This window comes from Agrilus planipennis, unplaced genomic scaffold, assembly GCF_000699045.2.
Source record: "Agrilus planipennis isolate EAB-ADULT unplaced genomic scaffold, Apla_2.0 scaffold43, whole genome shotgun sequence".
Classification (NCBI taxonomy): domain Eukaryota; kingdom Metazoa; phylum Arthropoda; class Insecta; order Coleoptera; family Buprestidae; genus Agrilus; species Agrilus planipennis.
This window is the reverse complement of record NW_020438914.1, coordinates 1,560,255-1,586,595: the sequence shown is the minus strand read 5'-3', so window position 1 is coordinate 1,586,595 and position 26,341 is coordinate 1,560,255. Positions and strand designations below refer to the sequence as shown.

Here is a 26,341-nt window from a genome sequence, read left to right as displayed (position 1 = left end):
GTCTGNACTGTTCAATATATTTAAAAAATATTGTAATATCATGAAATGTTACACAACTATAACAGTAAAATTCCTAATTTAGTTTTATTATTATATCGTCATCGCTATCATTGTTATTATTATTATTTGAATTGAAACGAGACAACACGTCATCAGTTATCTCAAATTTATAGCATCCTCCATTCATTTCAACACATTGGCTTGTAAGTAGAAGCCCGTTGACGGTTGCTGAAACCAATTTATTTCGCGTTTTTGTTTTAATAGAATTTGTGTTTGAAAAAATTCTTTCGCATGCTGCACTTGAATGTGGAAGTGACAGTACAGTAAGTGCAAATTTACACAATTTTTGAAATTAGTTTGTATTATCAATGTCTCTCGATAATGACAACTCTGCCCAAAATTTGTCAGATTCTGTATTCTTGAGATGATCAGGCAATTTCATCATCGGTAATTTTCGCCACTGGTCATAAATCAATTGATAAGTCTGAAAATCGTCAGGATTTATAATTTGAGGTCGTAAAATTTTGTGAATTTTAGCATCACAAAGTTCCTGAAATTCTTGATATTGAGCAATCCTTTTCGATGAATTCTTGAAAAATGAGTGGACTTTACGAGCAAAATCTTCAATGTAGCGCGGGATTTTTTCGCAAGCTTCACTCGCGACGAGATGTAAACTGTGACAGATACATTTTTGTAATGTTATGCCAGGCAACGATTCTTCAAACTTTTGTGCTACAGAGTTATTACTGCCAAACATCACATTACAACTATCACTCGCAAACCCTATTATATTAGTCATTGGCACATTAGCTTTAGTAAAACTCTCTTGAATAGCTCCGAATATGCGTCTCGCTGTGACCCCTTAATTTGCTTCATCAACCTTATCACCAGAAAAAAATTGTACTAAGTTCCAGAATCGAGTCACAATACTTTGATTTTTTCTCAATAAAATCTAACACAAATACACAGAGACTTCACTGCTGAAATATCAGTTGATTCATCCACTATGATATTAAATTTTTGGGTTGTCAAAATCTGTGATAAAAATTCGAAACGGGCTTGACCAATTACGTTTTTGACAATATTTGAAGCTTTCGTCTTTCATGAATACTATGAGCAATTTTCGAATCCGGGTAACAAACTTTGACTTTTGCAATAAGACGGTCGACTGTACGGAAAGCAATATCATGCTCGGCTGAAAATCCGCAAGTACGGATTTCCGCTTCTTTCACTTTGTTTTCAATTTTTTTTTCTCTGGATTTTCATTAATGATGTTACATTGATACAATGTCATTTGGCCGGAACGTAAACCAATTGATTATTAGACGAACTTAACATTAGAGCTCTTTAATGAGTAAAAACTGAGAAAAAAAACTTCTTTCTTTATTCAAGTAATAACCTATTGCACAGTAAAAATACTAAGAAAACTAACTACTGTTGAGATAGAGCTCCACCTATATATTTTTACGTAAAACCATGGTCTACAATACTGGGGGCTATTCAGCCATGATTAAAATTTTCAATTGACAAGTTAACAGACGATTTATGTTTCGCGCTTTTTGTATGGTTTTTAATAACCGTCAATTTTGCAGTCATATTACTGTTGCATATTATCTCCTTTGACAGATGAGAGCCAACCTGAATATACAGGAATTCCTTCCCATTCCATTCGGTAATTTTGTTTTCGGTGGGTTTCTTGGATTGTACTTTCTCCTCTTCCTTTCTTCGTCTTTTCAGGAGTGTTTGAATTTCTCCGTTTCCGTTTTGGTGCATTTGATGACTTCATCACTCCTTCCATTATTTTATAAATAATGTATCACTCCAAATTCTATAAGATTCAAAAAATTATTACTATTTTCTCAATTTTAATCATGAAACTACAATGATATGTTTATTCAATATTACATTGAAAATTATAAGTATAAAGTTGTAACCTCATGATGACGCTTGACGCTAGTGTTAATTATGGCTCCACCTAGTTGAGATTAGTAGAATCATGTATGGCGTCAAACGTCAGCGTCAATCTAAAAAAATAACCAGAGAAAAAATCGCAAGTCGATATCTCGATATTTACTTACCTCTAACCTAATTTTTATAAAAGCACGTGACAGTTGTAAACAAAAAANAGATTAGTAGAATCATGTCTGGCGTCAAACGTCAGCGTCAATCTAAAAAAATAACCAGAGAAAAAATCGCAAGTCGATATCTCGATATTTACTTACCTCTAACCTAATTTTTATAAAAGCACGTGACAGTTGTAAACAAAAAACTACAAAAAATATTAAACATTATAGAAAATTATTAAAATATTACATCAAACATAACTGACTAATCGAAATTTCGATGGCAGGAGATTATGATTATCAATTGTGGATTTATCAGTGCCAAAAAATAATTCGTGAAGCTGAAGGAAAAGAATCAGGCGGAAAAGAATTATTAGTGCTTTGTTATGCAATGAATTAGTTATACAAAATGTAAAAATATTTCTGTTATGATTATTGTTTAGGTTTTAGGTAATGTAATTCGTACATCTTCCAGAATTTCTAGATCTTCATAATCTTCAAAAAGTGACATTTTTATAAAATAAAGAATAAATAGAATCGAAGGTTTAGTTGAGATTTACTTTTAAAATAAACAATAACAGTGTTCCTAATTTTTTCAATATCGATCACTATCGAGTTCGATTATATACATTCTGAATTAATTGTTGATCTTTAAAATAAAAAGCTAATTTGTGTTTAGCTTTTTACGATTTGACGTTGCAAGAGTTTTTTCTAGGTGGCAGCACAGCCTAAATTGATCACGTGATGTGACTTGACGCTCAAAGCTAACGTCAAGCGTCAGCATGAGGTTACACCTTAATTCATGTCTCGAATGAACTACAGAATTAGCTGATCTTGTTAAACGCAGAATGGTACTGGAATAAGCAAATGAAGTTCTACAGTAATCAACGCGAAAAGGTAGTGGACGCCGAACAGCTCGAATGGTACATTAAAATCAAACAAGTTATATAAATCAATACAGAGCATTCGGTTATTGAGTATCGAATGTAAAAATAACAGATCATTAACTTGACGACGTTTTTGAAGAGTATCGAAATTCGAGAGAATTAGTGCAACAGAGTAGTCGTGATCTAAAGGAGACATAGAAAGGTGGTTTTTGTACATAAATAGTCTCAGGAATTTGTGCTGGACGGATTCGATGGAAGATATGGCATCGTCTGTAAATGGCGACCATACCACTGTCGCATATTCGAGCCCAGGCCTGACTAGCGAGGTGTAAAGCGTCTTCACTGTGACTGAAGTATTTAGAGTTTCTTGAAAATCCTGCAAGTCCTCAGCAGAATTTCGTCAATGTGAGTGGTGAAGGAACCATTCGATGAGTACCTGACACCCACATCAACAAAATTGTTATATTTATAANTTTCGCCTTGTCTGTATATCGTTTTTGAATTGTAAGGGAAAAGCTGACAGATACCAATCGCTGTGTTGACATAAATAAAGTATCTCTTTTATTCAGTATAGAAAGCCAAAATGTAACAATAAAACGAGGTAGAGAGTTTCACCAAATTTACTAAGAATCTTGACAAGTTTCGATCACGCCACTCTTATCAAAGGTCAGAGAAAATATAAACTGCATACTTACAACTGATACCTATTCTGTTCTAAAAAGCCCGATATAGTGTTTCTTTAGCGATATATTCTTCAGGTGCTCTTTAATTCTATCATTAATAGTCCTACCACCTTGACCAACATGCAAATTATTTTGTAAGTAAATTTTAATTTACCTACTACTAGTATATTAATTTAGATAGTCTGAAAGTAACTATAGTCGTTTACACCGCCTGAAAAAAAATTGTTTATAGCGCGCCATTACCTATTGAGAGAGATATAATATTAATGTGTAATAAAAGATTGTGTTTCATTTATCTTTAACTGCAGCTTCTCGGAGGAGAACAATTCAAATGTATTTTTTTACATTTACGGACGTTATACAATAGTTAAGCAAAGATTGAATATAACAGACTTTGTAAAAAATGCTTATTAAGCTTACTTCAGAATGAAGTTGTGTTACTAAGATAAACACTGGGTTACGATAAAATATTCCGGTTATGTGTTGAAGTGTTAAGACAGTCTACTTATGGTAAATCAAAGTCATTGTTATTCGGTATGTCTATGTCCAAATTAGAATGCAATTGGAAGTCGGAGTGAAAACTGTTATCAATACGAGTTTGAAAGAAGAAAGTATTGCTTCCACCACTTTACATTGAACTTGGTTTGATCAAACAGTTCGTAAAGGCATTTCGACTTGACCAACGGTGATTATTTCATGTTTAGACATCAAGGTCATGGTCTATATAGGCTTTAAGCATATAAAAAAATCGTAAGGACACAAAAAATTACTTTTTAAGAAAAAAGTCAATTCAAAAATCACGTTTTTTTTGTTTATTTTCGATCTTTCCATGCTTTAATATTGTCGGAGGTATTTTTAACCAACACGATCGAAAAGAGTATCGTTAAAAACACCGAAACACTTGTTATCGAATATTTTTTCGTCGCACTCATTACGTGGCAAGAGTTCAAATGGAAATCTGTTCTCTGAGCATTTCATGGGTTAATGTGACGTGGTATATACCCTATAAATATCGTTTTCTATTACTTTTAAGACAATGACGACAAATGTATTTTATTTTCTTAAATTGATCAATTAACTACTGGACTTTTAATTAAGTACAAGTTAAAAGAAATTTTTTTATTCTTCAATGTAAACATTCATGGTTCATATTAGTCTGTGAATGAGCGAGAAATTAAATATATTCGACAAACAGACTTTGTTGATTAGTTCCATATTTACGGAGTGGGAAAAAACATAAACTGTTATAATAGCCATTTGTTCTATTCATAATAAATTTTATGAAGGTGGAAGAACAACGCATTTCATTCTAGAAATTGAAATTCTCACCCTACAGTGCTTAGCTCATGCATGCGCATTCGTCTCGTTTAATAATTTAATGGCAGGAGCGAATGTCATGGTCCCACAAAATTTTACTATTACAATATATATTTATTTTACAAGCAAGAATTATCGTACGTTTGACGATATCGTACATCGTATCTGAAATCAGATTATCGTATGTTCCCATAATTATCGTACAGGTTGGCAACGCTGATCGGCGGCTAAAGTACCGGCGACTGGGTTCGCTATCACTCTCGCTTCCTCAAACGTTACGTGCTTGTATGTGTCACCAAACATCCTGTTCTAGACTATGTGATGCACTAGAATCCGCCTTGATCTACTTCAGTAATACCCAACATAATATGCACATAAAAAATTGTTGTCGCGAGGTCGTGGAATCAATTAGTACTAGAATAAGGAGAATTTCCATTGAAGATTCCAGAGCGTTCATCGGCCAATTTTCTGGAAGTTTCCATCGGCTGCAAGAAACCCTAGCAAGTGATATACTGTTGGAAAGCTCTTGGAGAGAGAAGCAAATAATCTGACGTCATTAAATAATATCATGGAAATTTCTGAAATTTTTCATTGGCTATGAGAAATCCTAACAAGTGATACATTGTTGAAAAGCTTTCTAAGAGAAAAGAGAGAATCTGACGTCATTGAAGAATTTTATCGTTGGAAGTTTCCATTTGCTGCGAGAAATCCTAACAAATGATACATCGTTGGAGAGCTCTCGAACAGAGAAGAAAGAACTGAAGAATTTCTTCGAACTTTCTGGAAGTTTCCATTTGCTACACATACCACTATTCTTCCTGGCTTTCGTAGGTCCGTCATTTATCAGACAACTGGAAGAACATCGGCAAACGTTTTATTCGGAAATAACTCAGGTTGCCAACGGACATGCTGTTTGATCGCCCTGAAGACTCTATAGTACAGTGGTTCCTAGCCTTTTAAATATTGTTACCCCTGTGTCCTATTAGGAAAACTGATTTTACCCCGACCTTAAAATGTTATCAATACAAACAACACAAGCAAATACAAATATCTTTAATAATCAGAAATTGCACATCAGTCTTACAATTTTATATATCTAAACGATAAATTAGGTAAAGATAGTTGGTGTGATGGTTGGTATTATTTTGCATTTTTCAAGTTTTTTATGTTAGCTTTAATTTCGCTTAAAGCGCATCCTAAGTCATGTTCCACATCTAGAAGGATTTTCGTCTTTGTTTTCAGTGTATGAAAAACCACTCTCACATTTATAGGTGGTGGCAAAGGGTATTCACATTTTTAAAGGTCTGTTAGCTAGAGCAGGATATTCGGCACCAGCTTTTTGTCATAATCATAATTTTGAAATTCTACTCTGCAAGTAGGGGAGGCCGGGGCTTCAATTAACAGAGGTAAGTATTAACAAGTGAATTTCTAAGAAACTATCGAAAGCACGTCACTAGTTTTTCCTAAAATTTGTCCCTATTGTTATATTGGTGACTTTTACCTGGTTACGTTGCCAACCTGTTAAGTAGGGAGTTTAGCTCGGTCAGGTCAGTAGCATGGGAAGAGGGAGACAAGATGGTCGGATTGTAACAAGCACGTAATAAACCGCAATATATTTTTAGTACAATAGCGAATCGTTATTGCCGAACACCTTCAAAACCCTGCAAATACAACACCTGTAACAGCGGTCTACAGGTTGAGACTTCATTCCAGCTTAGTGCGCCGTGGGAGTGAGTTATGGGATGTGCGTCTATTTTGGCCAAGTAACGAACTTTTTTCATTTTACGATTTTTTGATTTACGTGTTCAATATTTGATTTCGCCGTAATATTTTTTTTTTCGCAGTAGCTTGTTTTATTCTTAATAATAATACATAACTTTACTAACGCTAATGTACACTATTTCGTAATTACATTTTTTTTTTATTGAAAAGGTATCCATGGGGCTAAAATTAACAAAACATACGGGGCTAATATTAACATGTTAATTCTTACCCCGAATGTGGGGTTAGTATTAACAGTATACACCTTTGGATTCTATTTTTGATTCTATACCCGAAGGGTGCCCAACAGGATCTTATTACTAAGTCTACGCTGTCCGTCCATCTGTCCTAACTTTAAGGAGCTGTATATTCATCTAATACAAATGTAAATTTGTCTGAAGTACGATCGCAAACACCTATAATACCTAAGGAAGCGGTTGCTGGTCCTTCACGTGCTGAAATAGATAACTGTTTTATAATCGAATCCGTACGACCTCTCCCAAAAGCTCAGCCACGGGTTCAATTGAATCGTAATCGCACCAGAAAATCTGCCATATTCACCAACACACCGGAAAAAACAAGCACTAGAAGAGTAACAGAAATTTAAAAAGAAAAAAATCGCAGAATAAAGACGATGAAAAGAAAAAAAGCAAGGTAAAGAGAACGATAATGGAAAGGGTAAAGGTAAAGGTAAAGGAAAAATAGCTAAAAAGAGGAAACAAAAGGAAACATCACAAGTGGAAAAGGCAAAGAAAAGGATATTGGAAGAAAGCAGCGACAGTGCAGAAGATGAATATTTTTGTATAATTTATGGTGTCTCATCCAATGAAGACACATCTGATGCAGACTGGGTGCAATGCATTTTGTGCAAGCAGTGGGCTCAGTCCGGATGTATCAGAGGCAACACTGTTTCATACATTTGCCAAAATTGTGATTCAGACGATGAATATGATTAAAAATGAAAATGATTCCTAGTAGATTGTATTGTTAAGATGTTTATTTTATTGTGAAACTAAGCTTTAATGAGACTGCTTTAGACTATATAGGTAGGTTATATAAAGACTGCTATGTTTAAGAATAACAGTTTACTACCTCATTTAAGGTGATTAAATTGTTATTTGATAACACACATAAGTCTGATTAAAATGTCATTGTAATTTTGCGTTTTCTTTATTTATAGAGGAAAATACTTACAATGTTAATTGTTGCCCCTTTTGTTAATACTTACCTCGGAACCGTTAATTGTAGCCCCGATCGCGGGGTAAGTATTAATTTCTGACTTTTCTGAGTAAAATCGACTTTTTAAAAAAGGTACCAATTTCTTGTCAAATTAAAACCAACGATATGGTTATTGAATAGTTTGGACATCATTTGACACAAAAATCATTTCAAAATGTTTAGGCGTTTTGAAGCTATAACTGAAAATATAAATTTTGTTAAGTCGCACTCCGGTCTCCCCTAGTATTCTGGCGTAGTCCAAGATATTCCACTCTGACCGCCAGGTCTTCATCTTTAATAATGTTATCATCCGTAGTAAATGGTCTTAATGTCCAAGAACTGGACTGACGATTATCCATATCCGGAAAATATTGATTCAGTTTATTGCTGCAGATAAACGCCGAACCAAAGAATATTCAAATGTGATCTTGCTTGGTTCAATATTTACCAATTGTGCATACAGCCGTATAAACATCGAAACATCTATAATTTTATATTTTTAATATCTAGCTAGGTATTTTAGGTTTAAAATGCATAGAATAATTGATTTACCCCCGCGGGGGTAATTACCTCCAGGTTCGGAATCACTGCTCTAGTACCTATTATCGAATACGTGGACGAACGTACGAGAACGATTAGAAGCGATTCGAAAGTGACCGCATGATGCTATCGACGAACCAACTCTGCTGATTTTAATGAAGGCGATAAAGTTTGGCTATTTAGTCCATCAATGCAGAAGAGACGTTTCCCTAAGCTATAATAGGCTTGGGATCGCCCGTACACTGTTACATGACGCATTAACGACGTTGTTTATTGTTGATCAGTCGTGATCCCCAGAAGGTTTTTATAAATAAAAGTCCGAATAGGCAGTGGAAATTTATTTAACACAGTGTATCGAAAAGGTATCTGGCAAATCGTCATTTGAATTAATCAATTTGTTTTAATATACTGGGTGAAAAATAAACATGTTCAAGTAAGCGAGTGACAATTGTTTGTTTACAAATTAGGCGAAAAGTTGTAATTAAAGTCGGTTACAAAATAGCATGTGAGCATGTGTAAATTTGAGCAAAAATACAATAGAAGTTTGACATTGTTGGCATACCATTTCATGCTTTCAAATCCTTTTGATTTTGCACAGCAAAATCACATGGAAATTTACAGTCGATTGACAACAGTTGTTTTACAATAATCAAATCTTTCATCAAGCACACATTCAATTTCTCACAATGACTTTCTTCCTTTTTTCTTGCTAATTATGCCACCAACCTAATTTACATATTAATGAATTCGCCTAGTTACAATTTTCGATGCCAACTTAAATTTAATGAAATATAAAACTAAACAAAAAGGAACTAGTGTGAAGTTAATTCTTCTCAACATTTATCGAATTCAGAAGGGATTTCGGGAAAAAATGAAGATCGTCCATCTTGACCAGCTTGCTCCTTACAAAGGCAACGTTTTAGAAGAATAACTTACTTCGCTAACTTTATCATATATCTTAGTTTAACTAAAATCTAGGATAATAATTGTTTGAATTTGGAAAAGTAAGTTAAATTCCACGGACCACGGCCAAAAAGCCCGGAAGAAAACACCGCATCAATATACGCCGGCCGTGAAAGCCAGAGAACTGCAGGAATTAGGGATAGTACTTACTTGCGCATTATACTTTAGTGTAAACGTAAAGAAGTTATAATTTCCTTTTCTTCTACTCTTATGCGTTTTTAGGGCAAATTAGCGTTGCAAAAAGAATAATAAATTAACTCAAATGATTTCCATTTAGTAATACATTCGCAAAATGGTAGTAAATAGCAAAGTAGCAATTAGTGATGTTCCGACTATTCGGTCACTTTCGTAGTCGGCGACTAGTCGACGACTATCCGGCTTCTTACTTTGTATGTATTTCTCAATCATTGTATATATGAGGAATTACACAAACTAAAAACTTTGATTGTTAATTAACATTATTATTTTACACATCTTCGTCTTATCTTCATCAATAAACATTGACACATATATTCTTCTTATTTAAATAAAAGAGTAGGAAATTGTGTTATTAACAGACTTGGATTTTCGACTGGAAGGAATAGTCTGTGGTCGAGCATTTGAATATAGAACCTAATTAAGGTATTAAGGTTGGATGTCCGTATTTGATATTGTTGTTTATACTTGTAGTGTTTGTTGTTTTTCCCTGTCCATCACGAGAATTATCATTTGGAACTGCTTACACTTGACTTTACAAGAATCATTGTCCAATTGGTTAAAAAAGTCCATACGCGAGACTGTCTTTAATAATAATAGTAATAATAATATAACGAACCAACAACAACAGGAACATATAGATAAAGAAGCTTCTAATATGTGGTTGAAAAAAGGAAACATATTCTCAGAAATTGAGGGATTCATGATAGCAATTCAGGACAAAATAATAAAAACAAAAAACTATGAAAAATATATTATTAAAAATCCCACAATTTCATCATACACATGCCGAGCATGCAACACATCTCGCGAAACAATTGACCACATCACTGGGGATTGCTCATTTTTAGCTAGCCGACAATACCTCGACAGGCATAATAATGTTGCTAAACAGATACACCCGCTGTTAGCCAAAACGTTTAAACTCATAGAACAGATAGAGTCCTACTACAAATACAAACCACAAAATGTATTAGAAAACCATTTAGCCATGCTTTATTGGGATAGAGACGTAATTACAGATAAAACAGTTAATCATAACAGACCTGATATCACACTGACCATCAAAGACACTAAAACGACCTACCTAACAGATGTTTCTGTACCAAACACTGAAAATCTTAAACAAAAACATATTGAGAAAATTCAAAAATATATTCCTTTAGCAGATGAAATAAAAGACATGTGGAATCAGAACACAGTTCGAATTATTCCAGTAATAATATCATCAATAGGCGTTGTACCTAAAACATTACACGTTAGCCTAGCCGAGTTGAAACTGCATAAGTTTACGTACATAGGTCTACATAAATCTGTAATCCTTGATACATGCGGAATAGTGCGCAGATTTCTTAACAGTACTGACATATCCTCCTTTTTAGAAAACACAACAGGTTAAATAAGAAGCGAAGTTTTTAATACTCACTGATCATATTTCAGGGCAAGAAGATACGTTAGCTCTCTAAATTTTAAGAACAGAGTATTGGTTTCTATATCCCAAAAGATGTGAGTGAGGTTCTTTGGCATTAGCCCGTCTTTACTTGCTCAAAGTTACCAGTGCAAACTGACAAGACTAGGAGAATAATAATAATAGCCGTTGATGTGTAAAAAGCGTCAAGATACATATATGCTTAAAGAATACAAATGAGATAGAAATAAGATCAAAGAAGTGTATATAAGAATAAAAGAAAATAAATATGAGATACCTATATGGTTATAAGAATATAAGTATGAGATATATATAAAATTGAAAGAATACAAAATATGAGTCAAGATAAGCACGATACATATAAAGAGATACGAAGTATAAAATATAGACCTATTAGTATTAATTCAGACAATGGTAGTTACAATCTAAGAACTCATTTAAATTATAAAAGCTCTTCTCAACCAGCCACTGTTTAAGAGATGTCTTGAATTTATTTTCACACAGAGATTTGACTGTCTTTGGTAGCTTGTTGTAGATGTTTATTCCCATATCCATCACTGTCTTTTTGATAGGTTCAATTTCTTGAAATTAGTATGCACGTGATGCTTTCCCCTTGTATTATATCCGTGCATATCACAGTTTTTTGGTATATTGCTTTCGTTTCTATCCACCACGTTATGATCCCAAGTAAAACGTTCAACTACTGAAATTAAATGATGGCGTCCCCTGGGGTAAAGCACTCCGGACGTAAACTAGTCCCCCATTCGGATGTCCGGGCGGGGACTACCTCGGGGGATGTCATCAATAAGTGCAATAGGGATAGGTGCAATGTTTCACGAGTCGGATAGAGATGGATAGATTAGAATTAGATATAGTAGGTATAAGTGAAGTCCGTTGGCCCGAAACTGGAGACTTCTGGAGTGGGGACTTTAGAGTAATACATACAGGATCTGTAGAAGGTAATTCAGGTGTAGGAATTGTAATGCGTAGGAAAGTAGGGCAGAGTGTAGAAAGTTATTTACAAAAAAGCGATAGGATAGTAATGGTTAAATTAAACTCAAAGCCGGTAAGAACGGTATTAGTGCAGGTCTTTTGGATTAGGCAATAGAAATGATAGGGGAGATAGGCTGATAGAATTTTGCGATAAACATAACTTAACCGTCGCGAATACGTTATTCAACCATCACGTTAGGAGGCGCTATACGTGGAAGATGCCAGGTGATTTAGGGAGATATCAATTAGATTACATAGTTGTTAGGCAAAGATTTTGTAGGAGTTATCCAGGAGCAGATATAGATAGCGATCATAATTTAGTAGTTATGAAGACCAATTTCAAATTCAAAATTCTGAAAAAGAGGGCAGGTAGGTGACGTCTCGACGTAGAAAAGCTAAAATGTAACGAAGCGCGTGATAGGCTAGGTAAAATGACAGACGGAATACTAATGGCGGCTGGAGAAACGAATGACGGGGACATAGAGACAGAATGGAACTGCATTAAAACGTGTCTAAAGTCAGCAGCTACAGATATGCTAGGTCTTAAACAAAATGAAAGTAGGAAACCCTGGATAACAAATGAGATTGTAGGATTAATAGACGAAAGGCGGAAATACAAAAACAGGACAGACGAAGAAGACCAAAAACGATATAAAGCTATAAAGTGGGAAGTGTAGGGCAGCTAAGGGACAGTGGATTGATAGGATGTGTAAAGAAGTAGAAGAAAAGTTTGAAGTAGGTAAAACCGATGAGGCTTATAATATAATTAAAAGGAATTTTAGAGATGTAGGATACAGTAGTAATAATATAAGAAACGAGGCAGGGGTCATGTTGATAGAAAATGAGGAAAAGGCAGATAGGTGGAAAGAATATTTAGAGAACCTTTACGCAGGCCCTGAGTTAGGAGATATATTAGAGAAGGAAGATAGTGTGGAAATAGATGAGCTTGGTTATCCCATAATGAGAGAAGAGTTCGATGTAGCATTAAAAAATTTAAAGAATAATAAGGCGCCAGGTGTAGATGGGATACAGGGGGAAATTCTAAAACATGCAGGACAAGAGGTTAGAGATCGTATGTTTAAGTTAGTTAGTCACATTTACGAAACGGGGAAAGTCCCAGAGGATTATAAACGGAACGTAGTAGTAACATTACCTAAGAAGAGGGGCGCGGATAGGTGCGAGAAATTTCGAACAATTAGCTTAACTTCCCATGCGTCAAAAATCTTAACTAGAATTGTACAGAGGAGGATGGAAAAAAGGGCGGAAGAACTATTAGGGGAAGATCAATTTGGGTTTAGAAGAAATAGAGGAACGCGGGAGGCCATTCTAGCTTTACGGGTAGCAATAGAGAAAACGATAGAAAAAGGAAAGAGTGCGTACATAGGATTTGTAGATTTAGAGAAAGCTTTTGACAATGTTAAATGGGACAAGATGTTAAATATACTTAAAAATGTAGGGATGAATTACAAAGATAGAAGAGTGATACTTAGTTTGTATAAAGAGCAACAGGCAGTTATAGAGCTGGGGATGCAACGTAGAGAAGTAAATATTAGGAAGGGAGTCAGGCAGGGATGCACACTGTCACCGCTACTTTTTAATCTATACATCGAAGACGCCATCAACATCATTAAAGACAGTACAACTGTAGGGATAGATGTGCAAGGGCAAAAGATTAGTATGCTTAGATTTGCAGATGATATAGCAGTATTAGCATCTAGCAAGGAGGACCTAGAGATAGCTTTAAATAAAATGGAAGCGGTACTGACAGATCAGTACTGTATGAAAATAAATAAAAGTAAAACTAAAATACTGATATGCAAGGGAAGAAAAAGTAGGGAAAGAGCGAATATAAAGATAGGAGACGAAAAATTAGAAGAAGTGGCTGATTTTAGATACCTAGGAAGTCAGATAAGTGAGGATGGAAGGAGTAGTAGGGATATAAAGCAGAGGATAGCGCAGGGTCGTGTCGCCTTTAATAAAAAGAAGTCACTTCTATGCTCGCGAACGGTTAATTTAGAAATTCGAAAAAGGTTGTTAAAGGTGTATGTTTGGAGCACGGCGTTGTACGGGTGCGAAACATGGACAGTGGGAGCGGCGGAAAAGAAAAGGTTAGAAGCGTTCGAAATGTGGTGTTATAGGCGGATGATGAGGATATCGTGGGTAGAAAAGGTTAGAAATGAAGAGGTATTGGAAAGAATAGGAGAACAGAGGACTCTATGGAAGTCAATAAAAAATAGGCGAGATAGGTTGGTAGGACACCTTCTCAGGCATGAAGGTCTAGTCAGAGACATATTAGAGGCAGAAACAGAAGTTAGGAGGGGTAGAGGTAGACCTAGATTAGATTACTCTTCGCAAATAGTTAAGAGTGTGGGCTGTTCTAGTTTTAGGGAAATGCGAAGTTTAGCTCAGGATAGGAAAGAGTGGAGGTACGTGTTCAACCAGTCTAAAGACTGATGACCTTGATGATGTGGTTCCATTACCGACGAGCCCCAGAAGCATATTCCGTAAGAAAGATGAGAGTGTGCTTGTGCAAAATACACACAAAGTACTTGTTTGCTGCTTTGGGCAGTATGGAATCTCATGTAATTTGTCTTGTATTTGTTCAAGTATAGGTAATTGCAATTGAACCAATCATTCACCTCCTGAAGAACCTCACTACGTTCAAGTATAATATCATCTTTGTGTGACACAATTAAAGAGGTATCGTCGGCATACAGTGTTGCAGTTGCTTTGCCATTTAGGCAATTTTCAAAATCATTTATGAAGAGGAGAAATATGACAGGACCTAATGTTGTTCCCTGTGGTACGCCTATGTCAACGGTTACTTCCTTACGATTGTGACCCGTGCAAAAGCAAAAATCAAGAAACAATGCGAAGTAAGCAAAACTTGCGCTCAAATAAGCTGTAAACGAAGCATCATGGAAATTGCCGAATATCACAGGAACTGTGATCGGCTTAGTCGACTAATCGGCCGACTAGTCGGCCTCTTTAGAAGCGACTAATCGGCTAGTCGGCCAAAGTCGTAGTCGGCACATCTCTAGTAGCAATCAGTTCGATTACCGAGGTGAGCCGGGCTCTTTAGTTTCCCTTTGCAGTTTCCATGTCTCTAATTCGTAACAAGGTGCATGTACTTCCAAAGTATCCATTCGAAATAAGAGTACGTCATATTGGTAATAATGTACGTATTCGGATGATTATTCAGAATATCATTTTAATCCGGTTCCGTATTATCCGAATATCAAAAGCATGCGAATATTTACAACATAGTTTACAGTTTCAGATAATATTTTAGTCTCTGATACTGCTTCTGAGTTATTCGTGACGGTGTCATTTAAAACGCCTAAAATCACATTTGATGCGTTTATTAAAGCTAAAAGCCGATCTGTAACATACGATGGAGCATAGTCCTCTTCTGTAAAAACATTTCGGTCATAAGGCCGAATACCAGCTTTTCTAAGAACCCTCATTACCTTTATGGAAGTCACCGTAAGAGGTAACACGTATCTAATAATTTCTGGGATCTCATATATCGAATCGTCTTGCCAAGATTAGTATGCCAATTGTCGTTAGCCTTTGCACAATGGTGTTTGAAAAGTGCATTCACTCCAATATTCAATGGCTGCAATCAGGCGGGAATGATAACATTATAACGGAATTACATTTCTCTTTTTCCATTACATTGATATCAATATGAGATTATCGAGCAACAAAAAAACAGATCTGAAGGCGATGGTATACTGTTTGATGATAATCCATATATGTCGGGAACTCCGTAGCTGTCATCCATTCTAAACTGTTCTCGCGCTGGTAGATTCCAGTGTCCCGCCTTTTAAAAACAAATTCTAGTATTTAAGTCTTGGGAAAATAAACATTGGAGGAACTGCATAACCTAATGCCATTACTGTCAGTTCGACTGCAACTAATGTCCCTCGTTGAACAGATACTACAACTTGCTTAGTTCCCTTCTTGACTAAGATTTTCTTCGGCTTTATCATTGTGGTAACGCCCGTTTCATCTAAATTATATTGTGGGGGATTATTGACGATGAAGAAAAACTCTTTGTTGAAGAGAGAAGTAGAGAATTTATTTTACAGAAAATGAAGATGAGTAAAAGAGAATAGCGGAAAGTCGGTAGATGTTAATATGAAGAATGGCTGAGAGAGACTGGTCTTTGAGGGTGCAGAAATTATGTCACGAAGTGAAAAGTGAATATGCACATGTGTTTTTATTTTAGGGTACAGCTCTTGAAAAGAAGGAACCGTCGACTTTCGTTCTCAGAATTTTCTGTCGATCGGTTTTTGTTAGTATGAAATAGGATACTTTATGTGGGTTAGGTATAGATACATTCAAAAGGCAGGAAGTCAGATCCAGAAAAGAAACTGTTAACATGCTGTTAGTAGAAAGACAGTTCGTTAGAATATTTACAAGTTGAAGAAAAGCAGAAGTTATATATATACAGAGTGTTACATATTATTTACAATGATTATGATGGTATATCTACAAAACAAAAGACTAAAATACATAGTGTACTAGGCGAGGGTCGCCACAATATATTCTTGAAGGTGGAAATTTATATTTACCCAACATTGCTCAACTTTGTCATAATATTGTGTTTGTTAAAAAATATAGCCCTGCTGGAAGTTGTTGACTCTTGTGCTCTTACTGACAGGTGAGGATTTCTTTTTAAAAAACCAGTCAGCCAGTCTGGACCAGTTTTTCTATTTTAATGTCAAGATGGAGCATTGAATTTCAGTGCACATTCGTACGCTAACCTTTCGACTTCTGGCAAAAAACTGAAGAACATTAAAGCATATTTCAACAAATATTCTGCTAACTTATCTTCTTGGTTTTTCGTAAAAGCCAATCATACCTTTTTATAACCAATAGATATTTGTAGTAGATCGTAACTTTTTGAAAAATCTGTACGACATATGATTTTCAGGTATCGGTCCGTATGCTAAATAAGAAGAAAATTATAATATTTACATTCTATTGTTGGTATAAGTGAATTGGAGCATGTTGTGTCGAGATCACAACGTGACTCAGAAAAAAGGAACATCTAGCCCCAAGCACACCTGTTGAAGAAAGTCAAGATATAGGTTAGATTACGAAACATACGTACCTAACTTATACATAATGTTATATTCCACATATTAATTATTAGTTTAATGAGCGTTTCATATCTCTTTAGGTAATCATCAAATATCCCATATTATTATTTAACAGCAAATATCAAGATTTAAAGTTAACTAGAAAATGTAATATTGTATTTTTTGCCGTTGTAAAACGAAGCCAAACTTTGTGCACTTGGTGCTATAAAACTAGCATCGTACTTGAAACTTTTCTGAGAAGTGTCCTAAATGGCGCTTTCTCTAGCGTCCCTATAAAAGGGAGCAGGTACCAAATTTCGAGGAGTTCTAATTCTTATTCTGTTCTTGCAACATACCAAATTTTCTACGTCTTTTCTATTTTTTATTTTAAGTTAAGTGATTAGTATAAATCAAGTTAAGTGTAAGTAATAAGGAATAAAGTTGTTCTCAAAAAGTGTGTACTGGTTTACTTGCTTGGAAGTGAGCGTGTACAGCCCAATTTAAGAACGCGACATAGTCGCGGGATACAACAATAATGTTTCGAAATCTTTAATTAAAATACAGAAACACTAAAGGCAAATCGTTAAAATTCGTGAGATAGATCAAAAATACCAAATATGAAAATATTTACTTACGGTACATTCTAAACTTCTAATATGTCCTACAACTTTTTTTCTTGAAGGGTTGATTCTGAATGGCTGCACACAGCAAGAACACTTTCCAATAACAATTTATATACTAACGTGCGTGTACAGGTATTTTATGGATTAGTCGAGGGTCTGTCTTTCGGACCACGAAAATGGTCTTATAGGTCTCCTTCCATAGTTTGGTGCTTAATTTAAAATCTGCAATAACCAACATTGTACCTCAGCCAATTATTTTGCATTTAATGATTCAATCCCGTAACGGTCTAAAGAACGTTCTAAAAAAGCTCCATAATGTAGATAATACGATATAAGCATAATATCGATTACCCAGTCTAATTTTCGTGGTACATGACAAACAGTTTCTTAATTTATCCAACATGTTTACATTTACATTATAACATATGAACGTTACTTTAAGTTTTCATCATTCATTTTAAACGACGAAAGCATTGCGACTAATCACGACGAGAAGCACTGACTTACACGAAGGAAGATGTGGTTCTAGTCAAAATAACGTATGCAGCGCCAACAGGTTCTAGCCGGAAGCTACTGCCCAAATACAAGGGACCGTTTAGAATTACCAAGGTTATTTTCAATAACTGTTAAGAGGTGCCCTATACGATTTAAACGAACAATAGTGACATCGGATCACCTCAAAAAGTGGATCAGTTTTCAAGATGACACATAGTAAGTTAACAAATCTCATTTGTAAGTACCACAACCTTTCAGATGAAAAACGAATTGAAGCAAACGAATGACAATTCTTGAGGACTTATTCGAAACGAGATTAACAGATTCTATTTATGAAACGAGATTCACATAGAGACATCAACAGACAAACGACACTAACTTTTAGTTTTTCAAATGAGCAAGTTTTTCTGATTTCAACTCTCCAAATCCTGAGGATGGTCCAGTGTAAGAAATATAACGCCAGTACGTCATTCCGTATATAACCCTAACCTTGATAGATCGTCAAGCTTAGGCTATGGGAGGCCAGAAGAGATGTGACGGTGCGAGAACTGGATGAAGGACATAGACCTGAATATTACTATGTATGATTATAATATATAAAAAAAATTGTGTACAACACATTCGTCCAATTTTTTGAACGTATTAAACATTTGCAAATTTTTCAATATTATTTGTAGATGATTCATTGCTATGCAGAAGGTATTAGTTTTACATTAAAACATGAAGGTATCTCTGAAAATAAGTCTGGTCATGATTAATCACTGTGCCAATAACTTTTTTAATAGGTCAATAACTGTCCCTTTGTTTAGTAAGAGAATTGCATGTTGTGTTTTAGAATTTGTATTCACGCATGTAAATATATCGAACCTCTAAACTCCACAGTTAGCATAACATAATTGCTATCTTTGAAATAGCGTGCGCAATAAAATAATTTATTGTGTTGGCTCCTTGTAGAAGCAAAGTCTGTACAGCTTACCCTTATTGAAGCAAATTCAAGGTTGTGTCATCTTATTATAAAGAACGCAAAATTGTCTAGGTAAATTTGCACTAATTGTAGGATAATTCGATTTCACGAAAATCGAGGTAACTTTCCATTCAATGTAAAATCTAAGCAAATGATATCTTTTGTACTTATTTTGCATTGGATTACACTGAATTGAGTACTGACTGCATCGTGAACAGAAGTTAACGCTGATTTTAAAAAATGTATACCTAGAAAATACTCAAAAGCCTTTATTCCAGCCAGCAACTGAGTGGACGTTCGCTGCCTATCAGCGAGTAATTGACTGGCAACAATCAGCTCTACTTAGAGTCAAATTATTTTGTAGATTATTTTGAGATTAATATGACGAACAGAATAAAACACTCTAGAATCTCTATGAAGTAGTCGCACCTGATAACAGTAAGATATTATTATTATTAGCTTGATTTTGATTTTATCAACACAGTAAAATTTAGTAAACTATGTTCATTTTGAACAAAAACACGATCACGTATTGTACACGTGATTGCTGAAAACTGAAACAGGGCTTATTTAAAACTAAAAGTACTATAAAAGATATCTTAAAGTTTCGAAGACAATGAGGATACAGAATAATAGGAAAGTACTTATCTAATTGAGACGTGTTTCGCAAAAACATCATAACTCCAAATTATTCATATTGAGTAAATATCTATCTATCTTATTCTTATGAGATTTTATTGCTGTATCAAATGAACTTCTGCAAAATGTCACTGAAACCAAGAAGCACATAGTTAAAATATTTCCGAGTTTACGAAAACCACATATGATCCATTAGTTTTAAGTAAAGGCAAGACAAGTCCGTTACATATGTGGCTTTTGATAGAAAATTAGATAGATTTGTGTACTTTGAGTCTGTTTTGCGTTTTAATGTAATGTTGATGTAAGCGTTTTGCTATTGTGCGCTATTGGTGTTTGCATTGTATAAGTGCCTAGTGAAATATGAGGATTGAAAAATTTCGGTTGATGCGAGCATGGACCATCACCTCCCGGTGGACTAACGAAAACCATGCTGCGTACGTTCTCATTAATGATGTCACATTCAAAGTTGTTCTGATTTGGTCTATCTTGAAAGTAAAGAGGCAATAGTAGGTACTTGTTCAACTGTTGTCGTTTATCAAATCGATTTTTGATATAAAAGAGGAGCACTTAGTAAGTGAATAACAGAACCTTTTATTTTATTCGTTTGAAAATGTTGTCTAGAAAACATTTGCTTCTACTCTTGATAATGGTCAATTGTAAGTATATTTAGTTTTGTAGTAGATCTATTATTTTTTAAATCAATTTCTAATATAAATTTATTATTCATTAATATTTTTTAAAATAATAACATTGTTATAAGTAATATCTTTCTTCCAAAGAAGTTACGTTATTATAAGATGAGTTTAAAATGTACCAGCGATGGTTTCGGTAATCCATCCCCTTAGCATTAGAACTTATAAAAAGAAAAAGGAATAATAAAAAACCACTTGTGAGGGTTTAGCTGAATTTAATGAGGAATTTCTTACATCTATTCCGGCCAAAAGGTCATCTCCGAAGGTTACAACAAAAAATACTACTCTACGAATGGCTGTTTATAGATTGAGCACTTTATTGGCTGTAGGTAAAAGTTAACATGAAGATAACGTTAATGGCGGTATCTAAAAGTACATTACGTATCGATGAAAGAATGAGGGTTATCTCAGACTGCATGTTTGCCAGTTGCAATTCGCATGCAGAGGAAAAAGAAAACCCTGTTTCTTCCTGAGGGTCGTATACTATCTTTTGTCATGTTTGTGCGCAAAACTCGTCATTAAATTGTTGGTAGGAGAAATAAGAGTAAATTCTTTAGAGGTTAGGAAGTCATTGTAGATTTTAGAATTCTTTAGTAAGTATTATGGAACTGATGGGGCCTTAGACATTCGAGAATTTGTTCCGTAATGAATTCTTTTATGGATGAAATATATTGAAATAATTTAGATTGAATTGAAGAGGAATGGATTAAGATGATTTTTAGTATTAGAAATAATTCATGGTTAACGTATATTATTAATTAATGAAACATACATCAAAGTTTTTAACTGTTAATAGGTATTTATAAGTATATAAGATATGAGAGGTAGGATAAAAACGATGACAGTTATTTTGTAACACCTTTTTAACTCTTTTATTAAAATATAATTTTATCAAACTGTGAACAGCTGTTTACCTAGATCACATAACCCTGAATGTCCCAACCCCAGGGCTCCTTTATTAACATAAAGAAAACGTAACATTTAACTTAAGCATATAACAGTATCGTGAACATGATAAACGAAAAATTCAGTATATTGGCTCTGGAATAAATTCCTTCTTCCATATAGGGTGTGTCCCATATACAGGGTCTTCTAGCATTCGGGCACTGACATATTTATATTCTAGTTCGATTGCAGTACGGATTTTTTCATTGACCATTTGTTCGATAATGAACTTGATTTTTGTTTTTCCGAAAGTTCATTAAAGTAAACAAGGAACTTATTTTCGTATGAGGTTATATTATTTTTTGTTCTCCATGCTTCGAATTTATTAAAGCATTGTCTGTATCTTTCAGATTACTTTATGGATAGTAAATTATTTAATATTTCTCTTGTTTCTTCATCAATGTTTCTGGGCATCATATTCATTTTTCGTCACTAAAAATACTTGAAGCGTCTGATAAATCCATTATTAAACACTTTGTGTATTTCGATTATTTATAAACTGCTTCACTTAACGCGCGTCAATTTGCTTATACATGCTTTTAACGTGATTGTAGACATTTTAGTGTTGTATCTAAATCATCGTCAAATAACTTATTTTAGCGCATGTCCGTAAACTTCTGCGCATGCGCTCAACGACTAATGTCATTGCCTCCCGATTGTAAAATGGCTGAAAAGGTTATATCTTCCCTATTTTATAGCACGCAAAACAAACTTTCCGCGGTAACATGACAAAAAGAAAATATTTGTGTTTAGTCGTTAAACTTAGTTTTTATCCATTGCCTTTTTAATGTAGAAATATCCGGGTAAGGTTTTCGTGGATACAATATATAATTGTTGTAGCCGATTCTTTGTTTATAGTTATTTCCTTTTCCTAGTTCTGAAATTCAATGTTTTATGACCGTCTTGCTCTGACCTGTGTATTTTATAGGGCACAACTGAAGTAAATGCGAAGTTAACGGTAAATGCTAAGACACCATGGAACAAGAAAAGTATGCCGTTTTCAAGCAAATCGAATTCGAAGGTGCAGGCTGGGGTCAATACAGTCATTATAAATCACTCATAAAAATACAACAACGGCCTTCCTCTTCGTATGAACCACCCAAGGTCTCATATAATCAACAGAAGTAGATGTTTCTTGTGCGTCCTCAGGCTTTCGACCATGGTCATTCCGCAGACTCTTACCTATTTTACAAGGACCTACGACTTTCCTACGCAATTTCAAACTAACACTGAAATGCGTTCTTTTGATAGCTACTTACTCGCCCAACGAATAACATTTAATCGACTTTCTCTTTTTATTAAAATTACAAAGATTTTCTTCTTAGTTCCGAGTAATTTTTTCCTTAGCGGCTTANGTGACTTGTTTTTATTAAAGGCGACACGACCCTGCGCTATCATCTGCTTTGTATCCCTACTACTCCTTCCGTCCTGACTTATCTGACTTTCTAGATATCTAAAATCAGCCACTTTTTCTAATTTTTCGTCTCCTATCTCTATATTCGCTCTTTCCCTACTTTTTCTTCCCTTGCATGCCAGTACTTTAGTTTTATTTTTATTTATTTTCATACAGTACTGATCTGTCAGTACCGCTTCCATTTTATTTAAAGCCATCTCTAGGTCCTCCTTGCTAGATGCTACTACTGCTATATCATCTGCAAATCTAAGCATACTAATGTTTTGATAAACATATGAATAAACTAAATCAGTATCTATTGTCGTTGTTTATTAGCAACTATTTTGGTTTGGTATCCATTGTTGTGTGCTAGATATTTGTTTTTAATTAATGCTTACCTCTTTTTCAAAATTACTTTCATTTTCTCGTATTTTTCATAGTTTGTTTACCATACTATGGAATGGTGAATGTTTATGTTGTGTTGAATGTCATGATTTATTGTGTATTACTGTATTTATGTGGGGAACGTCATCTGTCTTGGACGAAAGTTCGAAAAAGAATCCTTCCGAATCCTTCTCGATCGAAAGATTTTTTATATAATCAGACACCTCTCCCTCTGCAAACCAATTTAATTTGCTAATTATTCTTCAATAAACATGAGTACGATTAACTAGTCACCCGCTTATTATATTATTATTATTATGTACATACTTGTTGCAGGTCATTGACGTATTACAAGATACTTACTGGCTAACTTATTTTTAATGATCTTAGTCTAACTTAACCTAACATTGCTATTCGCTTAACATAAATGACCTCAATTTTACACTGTTTTGTACAAAATATACCAATTTGCAAGCTTCATCATTATTTTTTATTCTTAGCATCTCAATAATTGTGTTTCCTTTGATATACTTTTCTCTAAACTCTTTATATGCCGGGCAATTGTATATTATGTGTTCCAGTGTTTCATTTTTGTGTCTGTCACAACATCTACATATATTTTTCGTGTCGATTGTATATTTCATTTTGTTTACTTGTATTGTGAGGGTTTCATTGTTTCCTAATAGTAGTTGTGCTATTAGTTGTTTAAATTTAGTTGGAATGTTCCAGTCGAGGTAGTTTTGTCTGTTAGGTTTTTGTATGTCCTTGATGTGTTTGTATATCGGCATGTTCTGGTTCTTGTATGCGTGTAATGTCTTTTTTGTATAAGTCTTCTGTTAATTTGTCTAACATGTTGGGCATAGCTTGCAATATATGGCTGGCGCTTGTTCCATCCCGATCCCATAAATCTTTGCGTTCAACGCGACATAGTAGTTTCCTTATTGCTGAGCACCAGTTCCTTCGTTATATATTTAGGGATGTTCTGTCCAGGTTGCGTAGCCAAACGTAGCATCTTCTTGGATATCTTTCTTCTGGCATTGTTAATATCTTTGTCCAATAATTAAATGCCCGTTTGGATACTCTCTGCTCTAAGGATGTGGTCCCGGTTTCGCATCTTATCGCGTAGCAGGGTGTAGTTCTCGGGATGCTTGGGATGTTTCTTATGAAATTTCTTTGTATTATGTCTAATTCGTCAATGAAGTTTAGGCCCCATATCCCTGCACCATATAGTAGCGCTGATGATACTATAGCGTCAAAGAGTGTCATTTTTTGTTCCCATTTTGTTATTCTTGATTTTGTCACGTAGTTCCAAACAACGCAGCAGGCTATTCTGGTTCTCGCTTTAGAGAATTGGACCGCTTCTGTGAATAATCCTGATGTTGTAAACTGTATTCCTAGGTATGTGAAATTTTTGACCATTTCGATCTCGTGGTGTTGACCGTGAGTCCGTTTCCTTCGGTATAGTCTTGTAGGGTAGTTAGTTTCTGTTGAAGGTCTACGATGTCGTTTGCTAGTATTACCAGATCGTCGGCAAACAACAGGAGTTCAATTCTTCCTTCGATGTTTATATGTCCTTTTGCTTTGAAGTAGTCTGTGATATCTGCTAATAGTAGTATGAATAGGAGCGTACTTAGCGAGTCTCCTTGTAATACTCCCTCTATTATCGTGGTTTCTTAGGTTTTACATCCTGGTGCTATTTTTATTTTTGTCCAGGGTTTGGAGTAGTATACTTGTAACACTCTGATGATTTGAGGACTTCCCCTAAGTCGTTTAATTTTTTCCATAGCACTTCATGTACCACGGAGTCAAATGCCCTTTGAAAGTCCACGAAAACCGCATACAATTTGCCTTTTTCTTTAGTAACCGCAATAGTAACCTTGGCATTTAGGATAAAAATGTTATCCTCGCACCCTCTTCCCATCCGGAATTCCGCTTGGCATTCCGGAAGGATTCTTTCGTTTTCCATTCGGCCAGCCTTCTTGCAAGAATTGACGTGAAAATTTTTGCTACTACATTCGCTAGTGCGATACCTCTATAATTAAGTAGAACATGATTGTCTCGTAGCGGCTCCAATCCTCTGGAACTTCAGCTGTGGTTAACACTCTGTCGAATAATTTTGCTAATATACTCAACCAGCTTGGTGTCATGTTTTTACAGAAGTCTGCCGACAACTCGTCCGGACCCAGGGTTTTGTTGGGTTTCAAATAGTAATTGCGTTTGTGATTTCATCCGTTGTTATCTTCACATCCAGCGTCGGGTATTTGTAGTACAGTATTGGATTTTGTTGCGACTTTACAGGCATTCTGGTTGTGTAAAATGTATACCAGTCTTCTACCGAGGTCGGAGACTACATTGTTGATCTTTTTTTATGTTTTCCAATAATTTTCCATTGTCTTTGGCTTGTCTTATCATATTCTCCCTATCTTTGTTATATTCCTCCTTTACCTTTTTTACGATCTTTAAGTAGTTCCTTCTGGCGTTGGCGATATCTTCTTTTTCGGTGGTGTCCTTGTCTTTTAGATACTTTCTTTGTAGTTTGATTACTGTCTTTTGGCTTCCCTACATTCTTTATTGAACTAGGGGCGATTCTTGCTCCAGATTGCGAGGTCCAGTGGCCTTTTGGAGGTCATTCCAGTTTGTCTATCTGCTTCTTGCATTTTTATCGTAATATTCTTATTGAGGATGTTGGTGTTGTCCATGTGTAGGTCCTGTGTTTCATCGGTTTCTAGTTTTCGTCTGTAATTATTTCTCTGCTCTGGTATCCACTTGACGATCCTCTCCCATTTTATGGTATGTGTTTTTCTTGTCTTTGAAGGCGGGTTTCCAATACTGAGCGTTACATTGATAGATAGATGATCCGATAGGCCTACCTTCAGAAATTTAAAATCGTTTATAAACTCTAAGCCCTGTAGGTTCACCCATGCGTAGTCGATAGTGCTTAGCCCCTGAGTTTCCACGAACGTTGGAGCCCTTACAGCGTCTGAAGCTGTTCTTCCGTTAAGCGCCATTAGTCCTATCTGTTCTAGTGTTTCGAGGATTTGTACTACATTTCTGTTGAGCGTTTTAA

At 35.1% G+C, this 26,341-nt stretch overlaps 1 protein-coding gene across 1 annotated transcript; it reads right to left on the bottom strand.

The window, feature by feature from the left end:
- Nucleotides 1-213: 213 nt before the first annotated feature.
- LOC112904172 lies at nucleotides 214-26,282 on the bottom strand. The gene is made up of 3 exons (XM_025973581.1): nucleotides 26,145-26,282; nucleotides 953-1,035; nucleotides 214-746 (listed from the first exon to the last, which is right to left on the bottom strand). The coding sequence occupies exons 1-3, from the start codon at nucleotides 26,280-26,282 to the stop codon at nucleotides 353-355; spliced, it is 615 nt and encodes a 204-aa protein (XP_025829366.1). The 3' UTR covers nucleotides 214-352.
- Nucleotides 26,283-26,341: the final 59 nt, after the last annotated feature.